General features: G+C 44.1%; 1 protein-coding gene across 2 annotated transcripts; it reads right to left on the reverse strand.

Annotated features, from left to right (window-relative positions):
• Positions 1-271: 271 nt before the first annotated feature.
• Positions 272-11,870, reverse strand: LOC142769170 (uncharacterized). Of its 2 annotated transcripts, none has more exons than XM_075872141.1 (5): positions 11,349-11,870; positions 6,292-6,346; positions 4,050-4,138; positions 718-877; positions 272-620 (listed from the first exon to the last, which is right to left on the reverse strand). In XM_075872141.1, the coding sequence occupies exons 1-5, from the start codon at positions 11,493-11,495 to the stop codon at positions 358-360; spliced, it is 714 nt and encodes a 237-aa protein (XP_075728256.1). In that variant the 5' UTR covers positions 11,496-11,870; the 3' UTR covers positions 272-357. The 2 variants fall into 2 exon arrangements, with proteins under 2 accessions (XP_075728256.1, XP_075728257.1); XM_075872142.1 differs by having other exon boundaries at positions 6,292-6,354; positions 11,349-11,488.
• Positions 11,871-15,113: the final 3,243 nt, after the last annotated feature.

A 15,113-nucleotide genomic window follows, 5' to 3' on the forward strand; every position in this document is an offset into this window, starting at 1 on the left:
GAAGTGTAGTTTATTTTTTTACCAATTTATCTTTTGCAATAGCGAGTGCTTTATTTGGTACTGGTATTTGGTACAGCAGATCGAAAAAAGTCATTAGGAAGTAAATGTTGAAAGCGTATGTCCCCCACTTGCAATCCCCACATAAGTCCCCCACATGGTAATCGAGAATATTCATAGTTTAGAGCATTTTTTTGTAACTAAAACATGGTGATGGTGCTTCCGAATCAGCATAAGCTAGCCGAACAGTGCACCACCGACAGTCTGCAGACTATTTATTCTGCGTTTTTTTTATTTATTTGGTACAACAAAAAATGTATACATTGAAAAATATATATACACAACTAAAAAAGGCCCGCTCTACTGCAGGTCAGGTTGCGTTGGGGGCACAGTGACAGTGGTGCTGTCAAGGCCCTGGCTGCTGTGGCTGGGCAGGAAGCCAGCTGCCGCGAGCAGCCGATAATCTGCACTCTGAGAGTGGGGATCATCGGGCTGCTCCACAACAAATGCTTCTCTGAAGCGCCGCTTCCTGCCCCCACAGCGATCACCAGACCCTGGCAGCCACCTCTTAATAAAGTTGAGGGCCTCCGCCTGGTCGCACCCTGCTTTTTGGCAGATGACATCTGCATACAAGAACAGAAATACCATAGTACACATGAAGCACTGCAGTGCAGAGAATACACAAGGGTACACACACATAAAACAATGAACAAGTCTAACCTGTCACTAATCTACAGAGCCTCAGGTTCACAAAGGCCCTTTTCCCTTTTATGCCATGAAGGCTGTACAGCACTTGCACGTCATGTACCAATACAGCCTTCATGGCATTCACACCAATTTCTCGGAGGCCACGTCCCCCAATCTGCAGGAGGTGCTTGCACTGTAAAAAAATGCAAGAAGCATAGATGGGGTGAACGCAACAGCACATCGAAATGTTTTCATGATAAAAATCTGCAAGAAGAGGACACTGAAAACAACAACGTGAATTTTTGGGCATCACAACATTTCATTGTTTTTTTACGCTAACTTCAACTCACTTGACCTAAAATGGTTTCCACATCAGCCCTCTCACACTCAGTGTGAGAACCTTTCAGAGTCCTTCTCTGAATGCAGTTTCGCTGTTATGAAATCAAATACAACACTGTTATAACCCTTAATAAATATTGATTCTAGCTATGAAATAGTATAATTACTTTGTACAGCGCTCAAATTCCAATACACGTTTCTTCGAGGTTACAATGTCTTTGCCTGAATGTTGACCAGGAGTAGCTTCTACAGGTGAAAAACGATAAAATATGTGGAATTCAAAAAGAAGCTGGGACATGTTTTTAATCAATGCATTGTAAGCAGAGAACAACAAGATAAATGAACATGATCAAGGCGTACTAAGAGGCAACCTTAGAGCGACCAAATCTTGGTCATAGATGAAACTGATAGAAAAATAAAGGTCGCACTAGATGGTCGCACCATTTGCTGTTTATATTTTTCTGTGATAGCCAACAAAGAGGCATGTCGCTATAGAAATCTCATTACAATAAACAAAGGTGCATTTTTCTTCACACTGCGAAATTGGGTGCATGTTAGATTTTTAAAAAAGTAAGAAATCGGCTAACACAAGGCAGGGTGAACTGTAGCTCAAAGTAGAGAGAGCCGCAGCGGACACGAAATAGGGTGATAAATGAACAAAATTACTGAATGTCTGTTTTAAGCAGGCTATTGCTAGTCACTGCCCATCAAACACACGATGCCGCCTACATCGTCTGCTAGCTTAGGACAGTTCACTCGGACTTCACAGACTATAGTAAATACAGTCGAATCTCATTAATTCCAACACACTTAATTCGAACTGACGCTGTGGTCCTATCAAAGCTATACCGCGCTCCGAAAACGCTCTCAGCACCCCGCCCGATCCTGCGGTGGCACTTCAGACACCTCATCGCTGTGCTTGAAGAAGAAAATGAAGAAAAGGAAAGAAAAGACTGCGGTGGAATGTTTGCCAAATGCCAATCTGCGACATTCCTGTGCCCCGCTTCGGCTTTTTCCGTCCCTGCCACGTAGAGACCCTTCTCCTCTTAACACTGCGCATGAAGAGAAAGAGGGGAAAAAAAGCTGTCGCAGAGAGTTGGCTCTCTCATGCCGATCTGCAACGCGCCGGTGTCACGCTTCCCTGTTTTTCGTTCCGGCTATGTAGAGAAGAGACTCTTCTCCTTTCAACACCGCGCATGAAGAGAGAAAAAAAAAAAGCTGCCGCGGAGTGTTTCTTTCTCGAATGCCGATCTGCTTTTCTCCAGGTGGAGACGCTCCTCCATTCTCATCATGCGCTGGCCACGCTCCGGCTGCAGCGCAGATGGTAACAGTGGAAACACAGTTGTCTTCGAAGAGTGTCAGCACTGGACATTGCCGCGCGCAACTTCTTTTGCCAGGAGAATACTGAAGCCGAAGTACAAATGCTTTGCAAACTGCACGCAAAACTTGTTGACTCGTAGCAAGGCCAACGTGTACAGACATGTATTGACTACTTTAATTAATGACGGATGTCCTGTAATTTGTGAATAAAACTTCTCCATGCACATGCATCACTGCATGGTGAGCCCTCCGCTCGTTTACCGTATTTACTCTATTCTATCGCGCCCTCGATTGTAACGCGCGCCCGGTTTCCACGACAAAAAAAAAAAAAAAAACTAAGACATCGGTTGCAACGCGCACCCTTTTTTCTCGTTGGCCCGCTTGATCACACCACTCGCGAAAACGACTCTTTTTGAGAGCGTCTTCTGTTTAAATATGAAACAGGGGAAGTTTATGCCTATCTGACGTGCAACAGAGCATTGCTGTCACTCTAGTTTTACCGTGGCCCGATGTCAGTACACAAACTTGCTTCGCCCCCTTCTCCTAGACGGTTGTGGTACCAGGCATGTCGAAGTAAAGAGGCGTGTGATCGGCATTCCCGATTTGCCCAAGCAGGTAGCCGTTGTTGTGCCGCAAGTTTAGGAGGAACCTCTGAAGACTCTGAAGCTTTTCTTCGTACTCCTCCGGCAACTTCTGGCATATGCCCGTTCGCCTTCGGAGGGAAAAGCCTTTTCTCTTCATAAAGTTCGTTAGCCAGCACCTGCTCGCTTTAAAATGGCTCTGCATTAGCCCTTTTTCTAAGGCTAACTGCATAGCCTGCACTTGGAGCAGTTCTGTCGTCACGGGCCGCTGTGCCGCTCACTGCTTATTCACATACTCGCCGAGCAGCTGTTCAATTTGTGGAAACCGACCCTGCTGTGGTCCACTGAAGCCTTTGCGTGAATCTTTGCTGTCGACAATATTCTGCTTTTGTTTCCGCCAGTCCCGCACGCACGTTTCGGGAACTCCGAATGACTGCGATGCGGCCCGATTTCTGTCCGTTCCGGCACATGCGACGACTTTTCTTTTAGAAGCAGCATTGTGGTGCACTCATCGAGTTTTTGGAGTCGGCCCTACCATGCCGTCGATGCTAATGTACTACAAGATGACGAACTCCTCAGCACACGTATGAAGTGCCGCGCATGGGAAACACATAGGCAGAAATGACCGACGCGCCATGCCGACGCACGTAGGGGGCGGCCATTTTGTAAGTGGCGATGGATATAGAATGACCATATTCATTTTTTTTTTTCGTACTCGATTCTAACGCACATGCGATTTATGAACTCTCTTAACCGGAAAAAAGGTGCGTGTTAGATTCAAGTAATTACGGTAACTTTCATTATTTTGAACTACTTTTAATTTGAACAAATTTTCTGGCCTCTTTGAGTACGAATTATTCATATTCGACTGTAGTACAGTGGCTCATGAGATAACCTGACTAGTTTGTTTCCCGAAACACAGTATCTTAAAGCAGTACTAAATTTCTGCATGTTACATAGGCATATTAAAAATCAAGAAATATACACCAAAGCCGCAGCCACAGCTTTACTCTGCGTAGCTGCCTCTGCTGCCTCCACTTCTCCAATTGTACCAGCAGGCAGCCGGGGAAGGTCAGAGGGGCGCTGTGCTGGCTGGGCGTGCTGAGGCACGGACAAGAGCCGTACCTTGTGCTTCAGCTGTCGCACCTCCTGCAGAACCTGTCTTTGTTGCTGCCGGATGCCAAGTTGGATCCGCAGGATCCGTAGCAATAGAGCTGAAACATACAAGAGTACATACCATATTTACTCGCACAATTTGCATCCTCACATAATTTGCTCACCAGTATAATTAGCCAGCCTGCTTTACTACAAGAAACTTTTTGCTCGCATACTTTGCCCTCCCCAACCAGCCCGAGCCACCTTGCCAGCACACACACAGACACATTTGACTTCATGATGCTCTGGTCAGGCACATCTCTTGTCGAGCAGGCGAGTGCAGTCTTACACAAAATGGACTGAGTGCAAGGTCCCTTCTTCCATGAACTTTTATGCTTTCCCTAGAATATCGAACTTGAAAACTGAAACCTGTTTATGTGTAGTCCGAAATGCCTAAAGGTTTGCCTCCTATCTTCCCACCTCTTCCACGGCAAGAATGTATTCCCGAGACACAGCACAGATGTTGAACGCGTGCAAGGACCTGTCACATCAACTAGATGAGGCAGGTTTTCGCACTCATTTTTTTTTTTCGGTTTCGCCATCTGGCCATTGCGTTTTTACCGTTCCTTGTGATAGGCTACAATAATTATATACGAGGCAGATTGCTGTTATAAAGCTTACCGAAGAAAACTGAAACCGTGCTACCGCTAAGCACCTCAGCGTGGAGTTCTTCGACATGCAATATTCAGTATGGGAGCCAGCAGAAAAGTGCGTTGAATAAGACTTAGCATAGAAGCTTGGGTGTGTTGGTTAGATATCGGAGGGAACACAACGCAATAGAAGACTGGGACAAGGAATGGACACACACACACATGAAGGGCGACACACACAGCACTGTGTTGGCATCGCGCTTCCTTGTCTGCATCTTACTTTACGTTGGGTTCCCGACAATTATTGGAGAGTACTTATGTTCTCTGGTATAACCCTGTCGTGGGAACTGGTTTTTGTGAGCACTGTTCGGAAGAACTTCAAGAAAATGGGGGCATTTGAACAGGCTTAGCAAACAAATGACAATCCGCTTTGAGACAGCTGTGACAGCGCCTGCAACATATATTCCCAGTTGAGCTTTTAGGCCAGCGATTCCTACTAGCTTCGCACATGTCCGGATTGACAAAAAAAGTACACATAATACGCGAGTATATACCGCATTTGACTCTGTAGCTTTGATGAACCAGGCAGATACACAAATTTATCCAAAACTCCATTGATTCTGTTGCAAAATTATTCAACAAACAAATTGCGATATTATCCATGTTACTATACGATTGTGGCACTTTACCATTGCAGCTTTGCAGGAGGCACACATAGTGCAGCGTTAGTTCACCACTCGCAGTTAATTGTATGCAGTAGGTTGCTCACAGCAACTGACTGCATGCAATGGTGAACATCTTGCATGCTTGCACCGCTGTTTCAGCATGCTGGCTGCTTCCCATACGGCTATCAATTGATGTTCACAAAATTGGGAAGATGAAGAAAGACTACACAGTGCCCTCTGGCCACCCTATACTCCAAACCTCCAGCCAACAAACAAACAAAAGAAACAGAAGTATGCAAATAAATATTATTCCTAATGCAGCTGGAATGGAGTGTAGTTTTCACCAATTCTGTGTGTTAAGTCAATATGGAGTGAGTTAACTCCATAAAGTAGCTTTTCTCATAACAGTGTTCACTCTATTGTAACACAAGGAGTGACTTTATAGCATCTAGAAGGAAAAATGGAATCTTCAGTATTTGATAGAAATGTGAGGCTCTACCTTAAAACAACAATAATCTGGAAAAAGAACTCATTACATTCGAAAAAAAAAAAGGTAGCACAGTTGATACCCTTTACAAGAGACACTGATGTAACAGACAAACGGGGATAAGAGGCACCAGTGTGCAGGCTGACATTTGGCCCATCATGCATCAGGCACTCCGTAGATGCGCCTGTGCAGCCGGGAGCCCTGCAGTCAAGCATGCTGAGCAAGACTGTTCACCACTGTACAATGACACATTGCCACAAAACTTCAAAACTTCATTTCACAGACTTCTGCAAAAGCTTCTTACACTCTTGCATAATTTTTGCACAAGCTTCTCTCATTCTTGCGTGATTTTCGTCAGAACATATAAGTGTTGGAAGTTGTATGTCCCCAAAAACTTGCACAATACAAATAGCATACATTAAAGTCTATCACTTATTACATGCATAGTGTAACAATGAAAGGAAACTCACGCATGATTTGCTCCGAGCCTTCCCCGTGCGGTGCCTCCTTGAGCCTTGGAGAGCACTGTACAGCTAGAGCAAAGTAGCATCAATCCAGTGTTAATGGCAGGTTAACAAGACAACAAAACTAACCCCCATATTCATAAACGCTCCCCGACTCGACTTTCACCCTTCACTTGACAGAGTTGAGCACTGTGCCGCTGCTCGTTTGAAAGCGACGCTGCGCTACTCGAGAATCACAGCAGATTATTGCTGACATGCAGCAATTTTCTCTGCTTAGAGACGGCGCTCCCATCAGCCATCTCAAGTGAAGGTGAAGCGTTGAGTGGAGGGACGTTCTAGAATACGGGGGTAAGATTGGTTGCAAGAACACTACAATAGACACAATTTTTACACTTCATCTATATTGTACAGCTACACACATTCTGCATCCTTATAATGCAACATATACATACAGGCTTATAAAGTAAACACTGTAGGCTGCTCAAATAACACCTACACAAAAAAATTACCCAAAAGTGGCCATACGCAAAGTACTTTTATTTGAAACTCACAAAACTTTTATGGTGATGGAGAATAAATAAGACAGGTTACACTTGGAGGCACATGAGACCTTCGCAGCTTTCATAAAGTACAAAAAACAATATGGTATGTGTGTGTGTATGTACGCATGAAGCTTCAGCCTTTACATACGGTTTCTTGAAAGAATCGACTATGAATTTTATGGCACCTGTGTCCTTCAGCGCAATTGAAAGCCTGCTGATCAGTGTGTGCAATTGTGGAATAGTTACATGGAAAATGGCGTGAAACACCTAAAATCAAATTTTTCTAGCTAGGAAATATGCAGCTGTGTATACACAACACATGCTGCAAACAGTGGGAGGTGACCACAAGAGTGATTTGAGTGTAAGCGGCAGTATTCCGCATTCATGCACCCCGCCATTTTCAACTGTTGCCCAAAAACAGCACCACTTCAGCGTGCTACTTTTTTTTTTTTTACATCATAAACAGCACGGAATACAGCGAGGATGAAAACAACATATGCAATTAAATTTTGAGCACTATTTATGGTGCGCATGATTGATTGATTGATATGTGGGGTTTAAGTCCCAAAACCACTATATGATTATGATAGACGCCGTAGTGGAGGGCTCCGGAAATTTAGACCACCTGGGGTTCTTTAACGTGCACCTAAATCTGAGCACACGGGCCCACAACATTCCCGCCTCCATCAGAAATGCAGCCGCCGCAGCCGGGATTCGAACTCACGCCCTGCGGGTCAGCAGCCGAGTACCTTAGCCACTAGACCACCGCGGCGGGAATGATGCGCATGAAGAAAAAAAAAAAAAAAAGGCCTTTGTACAACGACGAATTCATAATTTGCCTTCACGGACCTTCTGTTAGGCTGCACCACATACAGATTTTTTGTGGCTTTCAAAAGAGATTTGAAAAAAAAAAAAAATAATAACCGTGTTTACTCTCGTCATGAGCGCACTCACTAAGTCACCCTCACTTCAGTCGCCAAAATTTTGAATTTTTTTTTTCTTCCACATATTAAACACACACCTTACGTTCATCCGCTGAAGTCCCACGGGCTCCCCCCCCCCTTGCCGCCTTCGCTCGCTGCCACGTGCAATTTTATTTTTGTTTCTATTTGTTCACGGAACGTCCCCTGTCTTTTTTAATTATCTCTTGTAACATACGTGGCATTATCTTGTTCCCGAGGTGCCACAGGTGCTTTGCTATGTAGATGCACCATTAAACTAGTATTTTTGATCAACTGTGCATTTCTGATGTTTACCTTGCAAGTACGTAAAACTGGCATGCTTATTGATCTACGATACACATGTGGCTTGTCTCACTTTGAAGGAAAAGTTAGCATACAATGGTGTAAATGCTTCGAATTTGAAATATTGAGGCAGCAGCACACCGGAGATGATCATATGGTAAAGAAACAAGTGCTGCCTTATTACTGGCAAGTTGTCACTTATATGTACAAATAAATTTTGCGAGCTAAAAAAAGTACAAAAGCACAGCGAGGCTATGATGTGGTTCAACCTGTGGATTCGCTTCATTTATCACGCCATATGATGAAGCTTCCTTTGGTAAAACTGCTCAGATAAGAAAAAAAGTTTGCTGTCCAATACAGCAACTATACAAAGTGTGCACGTGCATCTCGCAGCGCCTTTTCGTCACTTCCGAAATGCGCCGCCAACATGCCCGGGCACCAACCGAATCTATCGCCTACAACTGCCATGTTGTCTCCTCGTGCTTGCACCCGTTTAGTTTTGCCTCACGATGCAAGTTTGAGAAATTATGAGCTGCTAGTGAGGCAAGTTGATTTAGTAGTCCACGCAGAGGGAGCAGAGCTTAGGGTGTTTCTTCGCTGAAAGTTATAACCTGAAATTGAGAACGCACATTCCGAATTCCGATTTTCCTAAAAGTACCAGCGTAATTGGCTGGTGCAGATTAACAAAAGCTACTTGAAGAAACTTTGCAATATTTGCATCTTCAGGTGCAACTTCATTACGGGTAAGTGCCATAGCCAAGTATTTACCTGCAAACAGATATAGCTTACCAAGATACTGTACATACAAACTTGTCCGCAGTTAAAATCATGATGGCGAGGAAGGCGGTTAAAATCGTGATGGCGATCGAGGAGATTTGGTATTTCATTGAAACAAACTATAAAGAATGGGAAACAATATTAGTTCACCTTGAAGTATAGCCGATTGGTTCAAGTTGGGCGTCAGGATTTTTTTGAATTAGTCAATTAATTCCATACACGGTCTCTATCATGTTCAGTGACTCCACTGTACATTAGCGTACAACAAAAGCAAAATACAAAGTGAAAAGTGTGTTAAAGCATACGCGAAAAATAAAGTGATGACTGGCATTACTGCGGCACACACCACGCAAAGTCGCTATCTGCCTTGTATAATATTTTCCTCGACTATTTCCACAAATTGCAATCAAAGAGGCTCAAGCTCAACATCAGCACTGTTTAAAACACTTGGGGGGGGGGGGGGGGGGCATTGCTACTTTGGTGGCATAGGCCGTGACAATATATTCATAATATTATATCTCTTGTAAACTTGCCTAGCTCTGCACGACTAGTTTTCGATGGGAGCAGCTGCGCTTCGCACATCCACTCTTAAAATTGCGGCTCGAAAGATTTTGAGCTTTCACTTGTTCACTTGTTTTCGGGCCAGGCAATTTGTAGTGAAAGCAAGATAATAGGCCCTCATAGGTTGTGGCGGGCAGCCGGTGTACGCCGTGACTGGTATATGTGTCGCACATCTTGATTATCTGGTCTTGTATCGAGTGAACGAGCGAGGCCTTCCTAATCCAATGAGCTCGTTAAAGTAAGACAACAAAAAACCACAATGCTTCCACATCGTTCACAGCAACAGATGACGAGCCCCCAACAAACCGCACTGCAGCACGTGAACTGCCGTAGGTACCCAGGGAGTTACCCGGGCATGGCGGGAGAGGGCGACAACGGCAGAAGTGACATCACAAGAACACTATGTATAAAGGGGACATTTAAAGACTTTTTTCCCATTTATAAACTTCGTGCACTGTTCTGTCACAATTCATAGCTCAGAATAGTTGTATTTTGAAAAAGGCACTAATTCATAAGCCCAATGGTTCAAGGATGGGTGCATTTAGGGGGCCCATTCTACGTTTTACTTATGCCCTTCAAGAACTTGCTTACAGGGCCAAAGTCCTGTTTCAGAAAGAACACGCTAGTGCGTGGCCAGCAGTCTGTCAAGCATTAGTGCTGGTGAGATTTGGAAATGCAGCGCATGAGCATCCTCATCTGCTACTTCTCTGCTCATGCTCTCGGGGCTTACTTGCGAGGCACGGTCCTTCGCACTTTTCATTTTCACACTGTAAATCAACTGATACCAACTCTTCCTTCCATTATTTAATAAACCAATATTTCATGGTCACGAGGACGAGCTTAAAATGTTTGCTACATCAGACCTGAACAGCATTTTGAGTCATCGAAACTTGCTAGTTGCAGCGAGCATTATGTGAAAAATATGATGTGCTTTACGGTGACAACTTGCAAAACACTGCAGCAACGATTAAAATCATGCATTTTTTGTACTCACAGGAAATCCCTGAAGCAGGAGGCACTGGGCTAGATAAATTGCGCAGCTAAAATACGGATGCGCTTTCCAATGCTGTCATGCGTGCAGGCGGAGAAATGGCAGACAAAACTGGGCGCACCCCGATTCTATGCGCATGCGTCCCATTCACAAGCCTCGCTGCCAGTTAGCACCACATGGCTCACTGTCCATGAGCTCGCTTGTTTCCTGTAACAGTGGACCATACGGTACACCTATTTAAAAACGAGGATAGAATGTATAAAATGCAGCATCTGATGAAGCCATGACGATGTGTTGCTGATGAAATCTGGAACTCTAGTTAGTACCCTTATTGTTAACCAGCCGACCGACTAGCAAAAAGATTTGCGACTGAAATGATGGCATCTACACCTGCCCTTAAAGGGAGACTGAACAAAGTTTTTGCCGCCGAGATTTTCAGCCAAAGCAAAAGATTGGGCCATGAAATTCATAGACAATAATAATTTCAAGCAGAAACTACGAAAACATACTGAATTTAATGAACCTTTTACAAAATGCCGCGTCTAGCTCTTAGACACGGCGTTTTCTAAAAGGTCGCGACATTTATTTTTCAAGTTTTTTTTTTGTTATTCAAGACAAATCTACGGTGCATTGTTCACAGAAAACAAAATTGCCTCGGTAAGATTTCTTTGCGAGCAGCTTACTAATTTTAAGACAGGCGCGTTGATTCGTGAACTGAAGGATGCGAGTGATCGATCTTGCCTGCTAGTGGCTAGGCGACAAAGGCTTTACCTCATGTCCTGGTGTAGCTAAGTCACGCAAATGGAGCAGAAAATGTGCATTATCATTTATTTCACCTAAATATCACACGTATGTGACTTATTGCCGGTGACAGGTGATCAGGATGAAGTCGACAAGTTGCAAATCTGAACAAGAATTCACTCGAATGAAAAACCAACCTATACTCACGTGCACGGTGAAGTCGAACACGTCGTCCGTCAATGTTGTCGCTGATGCCCGAAGGAAAAGAGAAGAGGACAAGCGACGGGGTCGTCTCTTTCTATAAAGTCGGCGGAACTGCCAGAACGGCCAACACAAAAGGCATCGGGTTGACATTCCTCCATCTGGGCATCAGCCGCTCCACCCGGGCATGCAGCTGCTACTGGTTCTACTACTATCCTCTTCCCCGTGACTCTTCCCGACATTGCAGTGTTGCTGCCATACTCGCGAACCTTTTTAAATTAAAGCACGCAATCATGTATTATCGTGCACCATACTAAACTTAAAAACAGTGCGCCGGTACATTAGATCACTAAGCGCGGTCCACGCCATCACAAGAGCAATTAGAGAAATGAAACAAAGAAAACAAAAATGTATAAAATATTTTGTCTCAATACGATCCGCAATTCAGTTTCCTGCAGCGGCTTTTGGCTCTGTATGAACGGCCAAGCCAGTGCCAAGCCAAGCTTGCGTCCCTGATCAGCTGTTTGTTTCCATCGAGAATTCAACAGTGAACTGGCAATTTGTTTAGATGATATTGCTAAAGGGCTTGAAATTGAATATTTCTCTACGTACTACTGCTGTACTTTTCCTCTCTGTTTCCTGATCACAGTGATGAGATTGAGGAGGTTACAATTTAGAAAACAGCAACTGCAGCTCAAGCATTGCTAGTATCGCTGTTTCGGTAATAGAATGTTACAAAGATTTTGCCCCGCGACCTGCTTGCCGTGTTCGAGCACCCAGTAGAAATTTACGGTGCCGCGTTTGAAAGAGTTGAATAAAATTGCAATATTACGAAAGAAAGGCTCTGAAGCAACATCGCATTTTATCAGGCCTACACCTCCCACACCTAGACGAGTAAAACTCGTCGATATTATCTTGCAAAGCTGTGTATAATATTTAAAACACATTCTTTAGCCCACGATGAATTGTTCTCTCGTGTGGCTTCTCCATTTGGTACTGTCATGTTAACTTACAAAGGCAACTTTCCATATTTAGTCTCTTTAGATGTTGCAAAAGCTTGACACGTGGTGTGTATGCCATACTGATCCTCGTAACCTGGGTCCGCCTCTTTAAACAGCGTCGCATTTTATTGTTCGCAATTGTGTTTGTTTTATACTGTAAGCGAGCTGTGTGATTTCATCAATATTCACGAGTGTTCCCTGACTATACAAACACGTGCGTCTTAATTGGTGCGGTGCACGTTTGTATGTAGCAAAAAATGTCATTTCGTCAGCGTGTGTCTGCATACACTTGCATGCCCTGCAGTACGTGTATATAATTAATGCAGTAAGGACTGCAATGCATAGCCTTGCATGGGACATATATTCCATGCACCCTCAGAGAAATGTTGTTTGTTATGAGCCTACTGTTTATCATTACATTTTTTTTTCGTTAAATTTTCATCTCCATATAAAGCAGCTGTATACAGGCACGAGCTTCAGCAGCTTCCTCGTTGTTCCATTTTAAATAAAAACACCAAGCCTACCCAAATCAATGATCTGTTTGCTATCATTACTGTTATGTGTTCTACGATGTACACAAGGACAGTAGTATACAAAAAATAGGGAGGGAATTGAATGCCCTGCCTGCATGGCTGCGCCGTTTCACAAGATCAGGCGCTGCGCTGTGAAGCTTCCTACCGGCCTGCAGAAATTCAAGGGAGCGTACAATAGCGTGGTTCAAGAGGACTTGTGGGGAATACTAGACACACTGGGTGTAAAAGATGGAGTCACTAATCGTTTAAAGGAAATCTATAAAACTAACGAGGTAGTTAAAAAGTGGGAAAAACAAGTATCCAAGCCCACAGTGGTGAAACGTGGACTTAGGCAGGCGTGCCCACTGTCACCCTTCTTATTCATAATGTACCTACAAAGATTAGAGGCCAAATTAGAGGCAAGGGGACTTGGCTTCAACCTATCTTTAGTCAAACAAGGAAAACTCATTGATCAGGCACTACCAGCATTAATCTACGCAGATGATATAGTGCTAATGGCCGACAACAAGGAAGATTTGCAGAGGTTGATGGACATCTGCGGTAATGAGAGAGATAGGTTAGATTTTAGATTCAGTTAGGAAAAATCAGTAGTCATGATTTTTAATGATAACAAAGGTAGTGAGCTTAGAATACAGGAAGTCACGCTAGAGATAACAGATAAATACAAATAACTGGGCGTATGGATAAGCAATGGGACCGAGTACCTGAGGGAACACGAAATATGCGTGACGACTAAAGATAACAGGAATGCAGCAGTGATGAAAAATAGGGCACTGTGGAATTACAATAGGTATAATGTTGTGAGAGGAATATGGAAAGGGGTCATGGTTCCTGGGCTGACGTTCTGCAACGCGGTCTTGTGCATGAGGTCAGAAGTTCAAGCAAGATTAGAAATTAGGCAACGTGAAATATGTAGGCTTGCTTTAGGAGCTCACGGGAATACACCAAACCAGGGAGTACAAGGTGATATGGGATGGACATCATTTGATGGCAGCGAAGCTAGCAGCAAGATAAAATTTGAGAAGCGATTGAGAGAAATGGGGGAGGAGCATTGGGCTATGAAGGTTTTCAGCTACTTGTACATGAAGAATGTCAATACAAAATGGAGGAAGCGAACCAGGAAATTGACTGGTAAATACTCAGAAAACAGCAGGTGGCCAAACCAGAAAGAACTATCGGTTAAAAAGGAACTGCAGGAAACGGAGACTGACATGTGGAGAATTGGCATGATTAAGAAGTTCGCACTAGAGATCTATCGAACTTTTAAGCAGGAAATTGCCAAAGAAAGAATCTGTGATAATACTCAGGGTAGTTCTCTACTGTTTGAGGCCAGGACGGGAGTATTGCGAACCAAGACATATCGGGCCAAATATGAAGAGGTAGACACAATATGCAGTGCATGCGAAAAGAAAGAAAAAACTGCCGAACACTTGACAATGCTCTGTAAAGGGCTTCACCTTATAGTTCAAGATGATGGCGCAGAGTTTTTCAAAGCACTGGTGTTTAGGGACAGGGAGGGCAAAATAGACTTTAAGCGGGTAGACTTAACTAGAAGGAGGTTATCTGATTGGTGGCTAAAGTCAAGGCACGATTGAAAATTAAACCCTTCACTTCAAAGTACCCGTCCAACTTCTAGTGGTTAGCTCACTAAGCATTACGGCTAGGTGACGTTAGCCGCCGCCCGATCTAAAGGGTACGGCCACATCCATCCATCTATCCAGCCAAGAATATGCTCTCTGGCTTGTTGCTCCAGGCCTAGTCAGGTAGATTTTCTGGTCTCACCGTTGAATTGTTTGCTCGGGTTGTGGCTTGCAAACATTGCGGTTTTGGGCTTCGTATCATCTTGTTCCGTCATCATGTCCTCCAAGTGGAGGACATGTTGCAGTGTGAGGAGGGAGTACGACAAGGCGCTGATAGAATGAGCTATCAGTCTTACCAGGCAGGCGGTTGAGAGCGCACCGAGGCAGCTGACGCTCACCAGCACTATCCGCTTCCTGTATAATACAGGCTAGGGAATTATAGAAACACAGAGCAGAAATCAACTCTTGTGCCTCTCTCATGCACTCACAAGGCGGAACCTGCTTTGAACACTGAGGACTGAGCTAAGCAACACCATGCGTGACGATAAATCATGGTCTCCTATTGCAATAATGATTAAGGCACGTATGCAACTTAAACCATTGTCACGCAAGATGAATTCACAACACCATCGAAGTGAACCCAAGGCACGTGCTGAT

This window comes from Rhipicephalus microplus, chromosome 8 (assembly GCF_043290135.1).
Source record: "Rhipicephalus microplus isolate Deutch F79 chromosome 8, USDA_Rmic, whole genome shotgun sequence".
NCBI lineage: Eukaryota > Metazoa > Arthropoda > Arachnida > Ixodida > Ixodidae > Rhipicephalus > Rhipicephalus microplus.

Excerpts from the sequence above, each read along its gene's own strand:
- LOC142769170 (XM_075872141.1), bottom strand. The coding sequence starts at position 11,495 with ATGTCAACCCGATGCCTTTTGTGTTGGCCGTTCTGGCAGTTCCGCCGA. Across the intron at positions 4,139-6,291 it reads AGGCTCGGAGCAAATCATGC|CTCTATTGCTACGGATCCTG; the intron begins GTGAGTTTCCTT and ends TGTATGTTTCAG. Across the intron at positions 878-4,049 it reads TGCGACAGCTGAAGCACAAG|TGCAAGCACCTCCTGCAGAT; the intron begins GTACGGCTCTTG and ends ATTTTTTTACAG.